At 46.5% G+C, this 14,289-nt stretch overlaps 1 protein-coding gene across 1 annotated transcript; it reads right to left on the bottom strand.

Annotated features, from left to right (window-relative positions):
- Positions 1–334: 334 nt before the first annotated feature.
- Positions 335–13,696, bottom strand: LOC144126001 (monocarboxylate transporter 13-like). The gene is made up of 7 exons (XM_077659863.1): positions 13,470–13,696; positions 11,849–11,992; positions 10,510–10,891; positions 7,923–8,217; positions 3,421–3,673; positions 1,167–1,316; positions 335–469 (listed from the first exon to the last, which is right to left on the bottom strand). Exons 1-7 carry the CDS (start codon positions 13,654–13,656, stop codon positions 441–443), a joined length of 1,440 nt encoding a protein of 479 aa, XP_077515989.1. The 5' UTR covers positions 13,657–13,696; the 3' UTR covers positions 335–440.
- Between the last annotated feature and the right edge of the window lie 593 nt (positions 13,697–14,289).

The following is a 14,289-nucleotide window of genomic DNA, read 5'->3' as shown; positions in this document are numbered from 1 at the left end:
AATGCAAATGCAAAACCGCGAAGTAATTCGCATTAGCAAGGAGGTTCGGCTAGCTGGTAAAGATAGCAGTGAAATTCAGAAAATAAAAATAATATGCTCACCGCCAGCGTCAGCACTACTGAATGCGCGAAATGTCCAAGCGTAAGAGTATACGAGCTTCGACATGAAGAATAAAACAAAGATTCAAGAGCAACTGGCACAATTGATGTAAGTATTTTTCTCTTGTACAAACGTTGCATAACACGAGATAGTCAAAAATATGCTTTAACGCTAGATATAAGATACAGTAAGACATTTAGTGCTACAAAGCAAAACGTACTCTGCGACCATTCTTAAAATAAGTTAATATTTTTAATGAGTTGGCTCAAAAAAGATGAGCATCTAAAAGCTAGAGAAGAGTCTTCTATATCACATGAAATATCGTAGGCTTCCACTGGCTTTTAATCTCGAACGTCGGGTACCTCTTGCTCTGGAAGAAATTCAAAATAAAAAATGTTGCATAAGCACTCGTTTAGCGCATTTACCGGCAGTCATACAGGCCTCATATGTCGTTGCTTTAAAGAATAAACTTGCATCACTTCCTACCTCTGCTTTGGCAATAATCTCGAGCACGTCACACAGCCCTTCGAAACACGTTAGTAGCAAAATGAGCGGATTTAAGAATGCGAGGAGGTCTCTTTTTCTCTTGTTTAATTGTAAAACAGTAACACGGGAGAAAGACATTGAGCTGCAGAGATACAAGTAGAAGACCCGTAAAACAGGTGATCCTAATAAAGTAGTAAATATAGCGTATAAGGTTTTAGCCGTTTTCTCATATTTGGATACTCAGAGATGTGACAATATGTTCGGACATAAAACACAAGCCTACGTTATTAGCATAAGAGCCCCTCAACTCGCAAAGAGAAGCGCTGTCTATACACAACTGCATAACTGATAGCATTAAAGAACACGAGCGCCGCTAGAAGGAGCCACCGAACTCTTATGCAAACAATAAAACTACAATAACTTTGAAACTAACAGAAAGCGTCGAATGAAGCATTTACAATCTAAGGTACTTACTTGTACAGAAACAATTAACTGAGTTGTGAACGGAGTTGCCTTCTAGTTAAACGTGCTTCTGACACCTACTCACGAAGGACGTGCACATCTGCGGTATTAGCGCTTACCTGCGCCAGCATCCCCACGTCTCCGCTCTCTGACGCAGTACCGACGTTCCCAGAACAGGCTCACAGCCCACGAGATGGTGAAAATTGTGTTGGTGACAGCGAACGCTAAGTACAGGGGATCGTAGGAACCGAGCACATCTCGAACGTAACCTGCGCATATGCAGAGGCGTTGTGAGAATCTCTAAAGGTCAACGTTTTACTAGGGTTCAGGACAAACAGCAGTTGAAAGCCTTAGGCTGTGGAGGCTTTCAGGTGTCACACGCTTTAAGAAAAAAGAAATAAAACATATGAAAGTAAAGAGGCTAACCAGGCAAAACCCGATTGACTACCCTACCGGGAGGGGGCAGGGGGGGGGGGGGGGACCGAAATATAATTAAAAGAGGTATGAAAAGGGAGTGCGGACCGCAACATGGAGCGCCCGCTGAACAGGAACAGTCTACCGGCGGATTCTCTTAGCTAAAGCATTTCTGTAAGCCCTGTACGGCACTTACTAAAAAAAAAGAAAAGTTCTATTCTGTCAGCCACAGAACTAGAGGCTTTAATAATCTGCAATCAACCCTAGATCAAATTTTGTGAAAACGTGGTACTGACCGATAGAGATACAAATCTATTATCTGATCTTATTGCAAGCTCCCTGCTCTCATTATTCGCGGCCATAACATTTCTCAAGTTCACAAACACACTCAGTGAGGTCGTTCCATCTCATGGGTGTTTAAAAACACGCGCTTCATGCACGAGTTCGTAATGCTAAAAAGAAAGTAAAAACTTGTCAGTAGTCTAGTTCCTGAAAAACCCCTCAAAACTCGGGAGAGATTTCCTTCGTTTTTGCGGTGTCGACATGAGACTAAGAAATATAATCTTGGCAGTAAAAAGCACCGGCCCAAATCAGAGCACTAAATGTGGCTTTCCTTTTGGATGTAGAGTGCACTGAAGGTTCGTCTGGTGACGTATTCTTAGCTTTACAAAACATCACTATTCAGAGTACTGAAATCACTGCACAGCACAGACTCAAGCGTGCTGAATTGAAGGACCTCAATTGCCTGAAAAGAGCAGCTCGTCAGAATCCCTGGGCCTGACCCATGTCCAGGACTCAGAAACCATGTTGCATTGCACTGCTCCGTAAAGAAACAAAATAGCACACTTCCTGCATATCCGTTGACGTCCGCGTCAAAGACACTTCTAATAGCACGTCATTTTGAATAAAGCGACTTCCCTGCAAGGAGGGATTAGAGCAGGTGTATAATTAATCGAGGCTTAGGCCAATGCGCCACATGTTGTATATCTCCCCACGTTTCTGCCCCAAGAAATATGGGCTGAGTAACTACACAAACACGCATCTCATTTTCTTATCCTGTGGCCCGATGTATTGCTGTGCCTTTATACAGGTCTCTTCGCTGGTGGCTTTGTAGTTTGTTCCCTCTTACATCTCCATAACTTTCTCGGCACGATAGCGAAATGCTTGCTTTCCATGCTCCACACAGCGATTGCGTGTGTGCAGTTCTGGTCCTAGTCTTGTCCTTCCTTCGGTGATCAACCTTAACTATCATGCTAAATATAGTTATCCGCTTTCGCGTATCAATCGGCCCCTCTCAAAAGGCACCGCCCAGCGTTTTCATGCTTACTGAGCATTAGAGAACACTCACGTATTAGGCAAAATTATAATACTCGTTGCTGAGTGCCCACAGCGATGGATAGATACATGTATGGAGGGCGAGAGCGTCCGCATTAATACAGGATAATGGTTTAGGTTGAGGTTTATTGGAGTTTAACGTCCCAAAGCGACTCAGGCTATGAGAGACGCCGCAGTGAAGGGCTCCGGGATAATGGCATGTGTACATAATACTGGATAATGGCATGTGTACACCCCATGCTGAGTATATATTTTTCTACAGGACCTTCACAAGTACTGTTTTGGAACGCAGCTTTTCTTCAATTGCAATTTTCGCGAAATTTTACAGCGCAAAAAAAAATGCTTTCACACCTGTCTGTTGACGTCGCTTTTTTGCTTTCGCAACACAAATCCTCTAACCGTTTTTAATTTTTTTTTTACAGACGTCAGTCGTGGGTGTGGTCATCCTCTGGACGATTATTACCAATGAGACATGCTCAATTTCAATAACCGAATAAATAAATTACTTCTTTTATGCCAACTGCTTTTTCCTTTTCCTTTTGTTTCGGCCTGTACGCTGGCAATAAAATCCACCCATGACTGCTGCCATCGAAAAGCGGCGGCGGCGTACGAAATTTCGCCCACCGATGAGCGGCGGTCGCGCGAGGCAGACGATGCCCGCGATGAAGTTCATGACGCCCAGACTGAGAGAGAGCGAGTCCTGGTCGACCCGCTCGGACAGCATGACGGTGCTGGCGAAGATGCGGCCGCCCCCGGACACGCCGACCAGGAAGCAGCTGATGAGGAGCAGCCAGTAGTGCTTGACCAGAGCCGTGGCGGCCAGCGCCACAGCTTGGACGCCGAAGCCCCACAGCATCAGGGCGTCCCCGCCCAGCAGCTGCACCACACAGAGACGACACCGTGCGCGTCACCGCCAACACACTCGGGCACCGACCACTGCCTTTGCCATTAATTGATTAATTGTAAATTAATTGATTGATAATAATTCATTTATGTGGATAGTTGTTCAATTATTTAATTATTCATCCAGTCCCCGTCATCGATAGGAAGATATTCATTCATTTTTATTGATAGCTGTTCAATTATTTAACTATTCATTCATTCCCCGTCATCGATAGGAAGATATTCCTTCATTCATTCATTCATATAGATAACTGTTCAATTATTTAATTATTCATTCATTCCCAGTCATCGATAGGAAGATATTCATTCATTCATTCTTTCATACAAATAACTTCAACTATTTAATTATTCATTCATTCATTGTCATCGATAGGAACATATCGGAGCTAGAAAAAAAGCCTGCTGTCTGTCTTGAAACTCTCTCAAGGTGTTGCGCTCCTCTCAGCAGCAGGATGACCTTGAGTCTGCAGTAGCAACGGATATATACACGCCCGTATATGTGGAATAATTGATGGAAGCAAGCCACAGTAGCCTACAAGATATACTTCACCGCTCCCAAAAACTACTCTTTTGTCTACACTTTCTGGCTACGACCACAGGTATGGGGATGTCCACAACGTTTAAAATAAAAATGAAGGGGTGAATGACTTTTTTTTCAGCAAGGTTAGCTTTATACAGTCGCCAGGACGGTACTCTTACCAACCATAAATAAGTTACTCAATGAGCGAAAGTTTCACAGGGCTTCATTGGAGCCCAATTTACAAACCCGCCACAAGTACGCAACACCTTTTGGACCAGTAATCAACACGAAGGTCCCATAACATAAAAGCCAGAAACGGCATATGACAAGCATGCCCCGCCGCGGTGGCTCAGTGGTTAGGGCGCTCGACTACTGATCCGGAGTTCCCGGGCTCGAACACGACCGCGGCGGCTGCGTCTTTATGGAGGAAAAACGCTAAGGCGCCCGTGTGCTGTGCGATGTCAGTGCACGTTAAAGATCCCTAGGTGGTCGAAATTATTCCGGCGCCCTCCACTACGGCACCTCTCTTCCTTTCTTTTTTCACTCCCTCCTTTACCCTTCCCTTACGGCGCGGTTCAGGTATCCAACGATATATGAGACAGATACTGCGCCATTTCCTTTCCCCCCAAAACCAATTATTATGACAAGCGCAATAGTCCGCTTTCTGTTGCCATCTTCTCCGATATAGCCTCAAAGTTGGTGTTATATAACAATGATACACAGCAAACAAACAAAAAAATGCACAGTGTGGTACCACTAACACCGTGTTAAGACACCTCTTAATGACCAACGGTTTTCGTGCCGCAAGTTCCAAGCGCAACCTCCGTTTGGAAAAAACGTATTTCAGGCCCTTCTAAAGCGATGGCCAGAACGGCAGTGCTACTCAACCTTGTACCCATCACACTTGAAGCACGTCTTCAAAACTCACTTTGAACGGCACCTTCGTCACAACTATGGCGTCGTTCATCAGAGGGCGCTGAATTCGCATCTTGCTCAACGCGCTCCCAGGTTGCCTAGGGTTACAGCTTGTCGCGACAAGTACGCTCTAGAGTCGGGGCTGTGGTCCGCAAGACTTACGAGATTTCCCTCGAGACGAACGAATCTTGTCAACAACACTTTATTTTTATACATCCTCGAGGCGACTGCGTGCGAAGAACCTGACCGAAAATGTAAAACTGACTTTGAAAAAGGTTGAGCAAAGAGTGGCAGGTGTCGCAACTTACCCAACACTGTGCAGAGTCAAGAACGTAAGCAAGTTCCACCCACGTGAAGGGGCTCTCGTTTAAAATGCTGCTTGTCTATTGCGCCACGTCTTGCGCGCAGGTGAGCCTCGCGGAAAGGGATCACCAAGGACCGCCTCGAGAAAAGCGAGCCTCGGGCAACTTGCTTTTGCGTTGCTCAAGATGGGAACGCGACTCCTTTTTCAGAGAACCCGGCAACGTCCTCGTGTCTCAAATTTCAAGTCGCGACAAAATTTATGAAAGGGGCAGCTATTCTTAGACACCAAGAGCACGTGGGAAACGCGAGAATTGTCAGTCTGCATTTGTGAGGCGAGACTAAATGTTTATTTTTCTTTAAGTACAGCACGAGTGGAAAACTCTGACAGCCAGCAGATCTTCGACCTTGTCATGCATCAGAGACAAGGTTAGAAAAACTTTCGTCCTGATCGTTCAAGTGCGTTTCATTTTGGCTGCGTAAATTTCATCATCTCCCCTCACTATGACACATGCGAGTTCAAAAGCTTACTATATAAGTAAGCTACTATATAACGTTCCAAAACATGATCTTCCTTCGGGGAAAAAAAGTCATGCAGTCGCCAAATTAGCAACGCAGTCATAAAAAAAATTCTGAAAAGAAACGCAAAGCAACACGCTTCTGAGTAGCGTGATTAATGTCACTTTTTTCTACTTTTGATTTTAATATTTTTCTGTCACGAAAAGAAGAGCACGTGCTGTAACAGGAAAGAACTTCGGTTGCTCTTCGTTCATTTAACCTTTGAGAGTTGTTTGTAGCGTACCGGTGTATGCGTATACGAACGCCCTGACGCCTTCTTTATACCGGCAAGGTCAGAATGTACAAATCAGACTAAGGGCATCTAGGCAGACAAAACGACTTTTTTTTCACAATAAACTTCCATCGGCAGGAAAGAAACTCCTCTGACAGGTACCCTTACTTGGTTTTCTTTCTTGCGCCAGAAAAGTTACTAAGAATGAACTTTTTTGCTTATCAAGCGTACGCTATTCAATCGCGTTGAATGTCGTCACATGAATTCAGGAGTTACGGTTTCTTTTAAGCGATTCGGTATTTTATTTTACACGGCTTAAATTGCAATCGCTGTCTAACATAAAGCTGCACCAGGCTCAAAACTTGTACTTATGCACGGCCCGTACTGCTGCTGTGTATGTCACTCATATTCTTTTCACCAACTTATACACATGCACTGCAGCAATAAATATCAACAAAGGAAACAATAAATACCATTTAGTGAACGCCTGAAAGGTAGCTGGCTCACTAGATGCCATTGCTTTCCACACTTATGAATGCCCACGGCCAGGAATCGAGCATATCACTCAGAGTTCCTTGTATAAGCACGCGATGCGACCGAAGCTGGACATACTTCCGAAAGCAAAGTCAGGCGCTGCCTCCGTGTTCACCATTCATTCAGAGTCAAGCTGTAAAGCAGGTTCGTGAAAAGTTTACTCCCGTAACCGTCATCAACTCCAACGACACACACAATAATGTGGAACTGGGCGAGCGAATACGCTCACAAGCAGGTAGAACTAAGGTGAGAGCTCGTCCTCTGTTCTCCGCTCGTCCTTTGCTTGCTAATGGAAAATGTTTGGTTTGGTTTATGGAGGTTTAACGTCCCAAAGCGACTCAGCCTATGAGGGACGCCGTAGTGAAGGGCTCCGGGAATTTCGACCACCTGGGGTTCTTTAACGTGCACTGACATCGCACAGTACACGGGCCTCTAGAATTTCGCCTCCATTCAAATTCGACCGCCGCGGCCGGGATCGAACCCGCGTCTTTCGGGCCAGCAGCCGAGCGTCATAACCACTCAGCCACCGCGGCGGCTAAATGGAAAATGTAATCCTTGGGCTGTACCTCCAGCAATCGCCAGTCCTAACTGGCTTGCCAAGCACTGCTCCACTTTTTCAGGGCGTTGCGCTCACTGGACAGGTTACGACTGTCGCAAGTGTTTCAGGAGTGTATCATATCTTTACAGTTCCTACCTTTACCCCGTCGCGGTGGCTCAATGGTTATAGCGCTTGGCTGCTGACCCGAAAACCGCGGATTTAAACCCGGCCGCGGCGGTCGAATTTCGATGGAGGTGAAATTCTAGAGGCTCATGTACTGTGCGATGTCAGTGCACGTAGAAGAGCCCCATTTGGTCGAAATTTCCGGAGCCGTTCACTACAGCGTTCCTCATAGTCCGAGTCGATTTGGTTCGTTAAACCCCCATAAACCATAAATCATATTCCCTCCCTTTCCTCTTCCTCCCTTTACCTATCTCTGCCATTCCTACCTTTGCTATTCCTACCTTCACTTAACTAATCTTTACTCTTCCTCTTTTGACGTCTGCTTTTCCTTCCCCCAGCGTAGAGTAGCCAACTGCTCCAGTTAACCTTCCAGCTTTTCCTTTACACTTTCTCTCTCCTCGCGCGTTCTCGCGCAGGGAAGAATCGCAATGAAAGACGCCCACCTTGAAGTCCAGCAGCAGACCTGTGCCGACGCGCGACACCAGGTCTCCGAGCGCAATCGCGGTGACCAGGGACACAGCCTGGTATCCCTGCAGCCCGTTGTCCTTGCCGAAGTCGACAGCCGTCAGCAGGAAGGAGGCGAGCACGAGAACGGTCACGGCCCGCGAGGCGCTGACGTGCGCGAACGTGACGGTCGCCAGCGACCGAAGGTGGCGCATGAGCCGGACGCAGGCATTCGCTCTGCTCTTGGCGAGCAGCGGATCCGATTCCTGCGGCTGTTGGCTGCTACCGGCTGGCCTGCGCAATAGAATGCAGCGAAATTACAATGGCGCATGAACGTCTTTTGAAAACGGTACGCGCAAATTTAGGAGGGCGCAGTTCTGCGCATTTCTAGCGGTAAATCAGAACCGCGCAAACAAGGAATGAAAGGGTCTGGTTAAGCTAATACAGCCATTTATTTTTAGTAGAGTCGCGTACACAGTACCGTACATGGCGCTCAAAGACAGCGAAAAAGGTAAGATTAGTGTCCTCACAGCAGAATAATGTAAACAGGCGCTATGTCTAACAGCTGGCATATTTACCGAGGAGCAATTAGCACCAGGAACGCACAACGGATACGCGGAACAAATGGAGGTAGATATTATAGCGCCAATCAACAAGACTTCGTCAATACGAACCTGAAAGAAAGTATTGGAAAAGCTAGGGGAGAGGCCAGTAGAGCGGAATCCTAAAGGACAACTCATGGAGCTCAGAAAAACAATAAAAATCTCGACAATACGAAGAATCAAGTTCATGGTTGCAGAATACAAGGATAAAGAGGCCACTGCCGCGGAACTGGTGAATAATAAATTTGAAATGATAACGTCAGTAACCTTTAAATAGGGTAAAGCTGTGGAAGCCAAGGAGGTAGAGATGGCGACAGCCAAAGCAGATCCAAATATTCAGATTAGACTCACAGACCCGCAATCCGCCTGCAGAAAACTCAAAATAGCTGCCGGAAGTGCAGTAACAAACCACAGCAAGACTCCGAATTGAGAAGAATTTTTCACTATAATATCGACGCCTCCTCATGAGACTCTCCTAGGCAACAACGGCGCCCGCGTCGCAGAAGGGGTGTTATTCGAGGATTACGAGAAAAGGAACAAAATACTAACCACATATCCCGAACTAATACAGCATTGCACGAAGAGCTTGCCAAGGAGGAAAAAGTAGCGTTACGCAAACTCCAAATTAACACTCACCTAAACCTTAGCCGTCCGGATAGGATACATCTCACATTTTACTGAGAAAAGTTCATTCTGTGAGGAATATCCCAATATATATTATGTCAAGGCAGAACGCTGGGCTATTTGGTGGTTCATTATTAAGTAAAAAGAATAACGCTTAGGTCGGGGACGAAGAAGCAGGAAAAAAAGACAGGACGAGCGCTAATGTCGTATGGTAGAGAAATGTCCACAGTACGAGAAACTTGAGACTATCAGAAACTCCGCAATTGATTAGTGGGAAGGGATGCTGACCAGCTCACACCTAGAAGACCAGAAAGCACCGTTGCAACGAGATAGGTAGGCAGCTGTCTCCAAAGGGTTCATGGATTAAGGACGGCACCCACAATTTCTTACTCCACAAAGTTTCATTCATTCAGTCATCCTCCGTTATTCGCGAAATTTGCTTTTCATGGAGCGGCAAGCTGAAAAGAAGTTGTAAGGACATCTACCAAGAGCCGAGTGTTACTGCCGCAGAACTCCATTCCTACCGACTTTTCTTGCGATTAGTTACGGATTACTGCACCATTCCCTGGAAACCTGGGTTCCGCTTCTTGCCGTAGCTGCTTTCAAAGCACGTGTATTCTGTCGGGCTTGCTTTTTCTTCGCCTACTACTGCTAAGCTCTTAGTCCTCCCCTGCTTCAAAGTTCACGTGGACAGAATTGATAGGCTACCCTCCTAGCTGCGCTTCCAAGTATGCACTGCAAGACTATAGCGTATACGGTTCCATACAGGCGTTGTACGCTCTTTGTCGTAATTTGGAGCCAGATTGCACTTCAGCTCAACAGTGTGAACGCAAAAGCGGTGCCGAGAAAATCTGGCGTGCTAGCTCCGGAGTGCTTTTCTATATTAAAAGGAAAAACAGCCCGGGCGTTCAGCGTTGCGATAATGCAAATTTCAGCGAAAGCTGGACAAGTGCAAAGCGCTAATGACAGCCTCAGTAACCACGGGCAGCGCTGTCTTTTCACGACAATGATGGAGTTGCCGGATGCAATAACCAGCCACGCGGTGCGAGTGACGCGTGCGACCGGGCGTCGAACACGGTCGCTTTTCCATCCATTCATCCATAAACGGCGGGCGTCCGAGATATATTCACAGAGAGGAGGAAGGATGAGGAGGTGGCGAGGGTAACTCATGACATCACAGGTGTCACCATTGCGTTCGGACCAATCAGTTATAGGCGTTCTCACCAATCAGCGTGGTGCGTTGAATGACGTTGTGTGTTACGACGCCAAGAGCATCACATCAACCTGAATCGAGGCCGTTACAGCCAGAATTGTACAAGCGCCTTGAGACAAGTGTGGCGGAGATATGCACGGTGCTCACTCGGGTATAGCGAAAGACGTGACGAGGTCCTTGGAGCAGGAATATGCGAACGACGCCGTATGGAAGCTGCTCCTTCGGGATCGGCTCGTGGCCGGAGGAGCCACGACGACCCGGGGGTCGCTGTCGTCGCTGCCGCTCCCCTGGTGCGGTACGCGGTCGACGAATATGCAGCCCAGAAGCATGAGCAGCTGCAGACCCCCGAGCACGAGCAGAGCGAGCCGGAACTCGAGCGCCTGACGCAGCGCTTCGGTGATGAGCGGAGACACGAAGCCGGACACCGCGGTGACCACGAAGAGCAGCCCCATGGCGCTGCCGCGGTAAGAGACGAAGTGGCGAGCCACCACGGTGAAGGGAACCACCTCTTCGCACGCCACGCCCAGGCCTGCGTAAGAAAGCGCCATCAGGTGGGGGCACTGGAAATGGGCCAGCCTAGTGCGCTAGCAGACAAAAGGATAGTTGGGGGTTCGCTAGAAAATACACTCTATCTCAAGCCAAATAAATCGTAAGAAAACCCTTCTTTTCCTTTTTTTTAGAAACAGCTTTGTTCTGTGTTTTCCTCCGATTTCTAAATGTGGTGTCTATTTTCGTGTATCAAGCATACTGCATTATTAACACTGTGTGCGCGATAAAGTCAGATAGACTGCGAAGGCGAGTCTTCTGCGACATACGGCTTTATTGGGATAGATCACGTCACCCCACTCAAGTGCTAAGCAATAGTTCCGCGCACGATAAAAAAAAAATGAAGCATACCAATTTATTTTGGACTAGTCCCAACATGATCTACACCTCCTTGAGAGGTGCTGTGCTCGCACCCTTTCTATTCTTTCGCTCTTTAAACATAGGAGTGCTTGTTGGTGAAGGATGTTAAACCAGGTCGCGCTCAAAACAGCCACTCAAGTGAAAGTACCACGGACTTGTTGCGCACTCAACATGTAGTTTCGGCCCCTTTTGTCGCTCCAGCCACTGCGCAATGCAAAGCTCACCATGCGGTGGGACAAGGAACGTGTTTGCTGGCTTTGAGGACGCGATGTCCAGTTAACACATGACCTGATGATCAGAATGAGTAAATCATATCACCTGATTAACGGCGATGAATGTACGCTATTGTTGTCTAACTGTATATTCGCTAAAGAAGACCTAGACAAATCTATATTCGTGCCACTAAACGCCCTTCCGGCTTGATGTGGCTTTTAGATCGTTTTTTTTTATCTAGGACGCCGTTTTGACTGCAATGATTAAGGATGCAGGTTACTTAGAATGAAGGAACGACCACCACAAAGGTCGCCATTATTCCCCCCCCCCCCCCCCCGGTCGCATATGTGCATCGATCGACACCGACCGTAGAGGACGCCGTAGAGGAAGACCACGAGGGCAAGGCTGTTGGCCAACGCGCACGCCATGACTGGCAGTGCGCAAAGCAGGGCGCCGCACACCAGCATGAGTCGGTCAGACATCCACATGCCCAGAACGCCGTACAAAGGACCTGCGAATGCAAAAGAAAAAAAAGTGATGGGGCTTGTTACTTTTTAGTGTGTTGGCGATTTTAGTGGGCATTCCACACTTTGTTTGTCCTAAGCCTGCATTGTGGTAGGCTGCCCACCTGCCAACCGGGTTGTGGGCAACCTGCCTAATGTGTGTGCTTGTACGCGTGCGCGTATGCGTCACACATCTCTAACGCGATTACCTTCGCCGTGCTGGGTCTACAAATTTTGTACATTTCGGCTAGTTGCTTGTCCTGTAGGAGTTGATCTTCCTGCATTGTTTTCGAAAGCGCATGTACTACGTTGGCGTTGTATAGCCAAAATCAGTTGAGCCACAGCAGAGTGGTTATTCGCGTTTTTGAAACTCTAAAAACTGGTATGTCTACTGCTAACGGCTGGCTACAAACCTCTTTACAATCAGGTGCTTACCGGTACTAGTTAAATAGTTAACTATTAGAACTACTTCACATGATTCGCCGGTTTTTTGACGTCCGCCAACACTTCTCTTTGCCTAAAAAACCCCATTTTTTTAAATTTTGGACCTTCTACAAAAACAAAACCTGGTATCAACAACAAACCACCCATCGTGGTAGGTGGCAGCTAAATTAATGATTGGTACAGAGAGGTAGTTTAGGGAGTGCAACCAGAGTCTCATAAGCTCCACTGATGGCAGCAGCTGCCATCTCAGGGCAGTGACGCATCACTGCATCAGGAGTGGTATGGTGACTCCCAGGGATCTGTGAATGTAGAGAATGACTCATTCCGCATATATGAGCATTAACCCATTATCGCTATCCGAACAACTTCCATCAGTGAACAATGTATCCAAACACCGTAACCGAAGTGAAAACCGAAGTGCAAGCCCGTCTAATTCGCATTATTATTTTTTTTTAGATTGTCCGCTTTTCCGCGGATTTAAAATACACAGTCTATTCAATAACACTGCAGCTAGCAGGCTGGGTTTGAGCATATCAGCAAAGATGTGAACTAAAGTCCAAACAATAGCTTGTGCTCTCAACACACTAGACCGATTCCAGTGACGGCTTGCGAATTCTGTGACCAAACTAGACAACGCGCTTCTGAAAGTATGCAGAAATGTTTAACGCAAAAATAAAAGTGGCAGCTGCTTGCGAGGTACTAAAATATGATACAATAAGAAGCGTAAATCAAGATTAACAAAAAAATAGAACGTGCACACAAGCAACATTATAGCGAACTGCACGAGCGTTAAATGATTATTTCTCCTTTCCTGTCTAAAAACACTGTTGTTTTAAATGTAAGGCCAATATGATGAAAGAAAAGTTGTGAGCATGTTCTATTTTTTTAAAAGCCACCCGTGGTTGTTTTTTCGTGTTCTGTAAACTGCCGCCGATGTGACTCGCTAGCCATGAAGAAGTTATGGACCGGTCGCTCTCTAAAAAAAGAAAACATTGGTCTATACGACGATGCTCATGATAATGATTAGTGCCCTGCTGGTACCTGCTAGTTGGGACATGATGATAGCAAGAGTGAGAGGCCAGGAGGCATCCAGACGATTGATGTTCAGCATCTCCATGAAGCCAATGTAAATGACAGACTCCGACTTTATCAGCATCATGGCGACGAACACGTAGATGGCCGCCGAGATGGCCACGGGCCAGCAAGCTCTGGAGTCTGGAAGCGCCATGGCTGCGCTGCCTCACTCGGCCTAAAACTCGATTGCTGCCCTGAAAACGAAACAAACGTGTGACATATATGGTGACAATACAGTAACAACAGTATCACCGGCCAGGCTAATTATAGCCAAGTGTGACAAATCTGAGCATAACTCACGAAGGAAATTGTTCCTTGCTTATTCGCAATACGTATTCGGCGTTTCTTTAGAAGGGCCACCATAGAAGTGCTGTAGACTACACCAGAGGGGATCTGTAAGCAATCACAATATTCTCTTCCAAAACCAAAGAAAATAAACTGAACAAGAGTTTCGCAAGACAAATCAGTATTATGCTACATTGGAAGGAAGAGGCTTGCAATTCGTCTTTATTTAAGAAAAGGAATCAGGCAGCCCTACAACAATACTGTTGCTAAGTAGAAAATCGATGGTTGCACTTAGCTAAAAGACGCATCGCATTTGTCTATAGCTTGAATATTTCATTACTTTTGCGGCTAAAATTTGTGCCAGCAAGGCTTTGGTTTGAGCTAGTTGGTCGTTATGAGACATACCTGTAGAAACGCGAGCGCTACCACAATATATGCCATGGCTTCGGGTATGTTAGAAATCCTGAATATTCTTTCCCCGATTTAAAAGTCAGCACTTTTT

Source organism: Amblyomma americanum, chromosome 3 (genome assembly GCF_052857255.1).
Source record: "Amblyomma americanum isolate KBUSLIRL-KWMA chromosome 3, ASM5285725v1, whole genome shotgun sequence".
Taxonomy (NCBI): Eukaryota; Metazoa; Arthropoda; class Arachnida; order Ixodida; family Ixodidae; genus Amblyomma; species Amblyomma americanum.
Note: the sequence above shows the minus strand (reverse complement) of the source record. Positions and strands in the feature narration are given on the sequence as shown.

Coding starts and splice junctions, on each gene's coding strand:
- LOC144126001 (XM_077659863.1), bottom strand. CDS start 13,656: ATGGCGCTTCCAGACTCCAGAGCTTGCTGGCCCGTGGCCATCTCGGCG. Junction 10,892..11,848: donor CCTCTACGGCGTCCTCTACG/GTCGGTGTCGAT, acceptor TTTCTTACGCAG/GCCTGGGCGTGGCGTGCGAA. Junction 1,317..3,420: donor CGCGCGACCGCCGCTCATCG/GTGGGCGAAATT, acceptor GCATATGCGCAG/GTTACGTTCGAGATGTGCTC.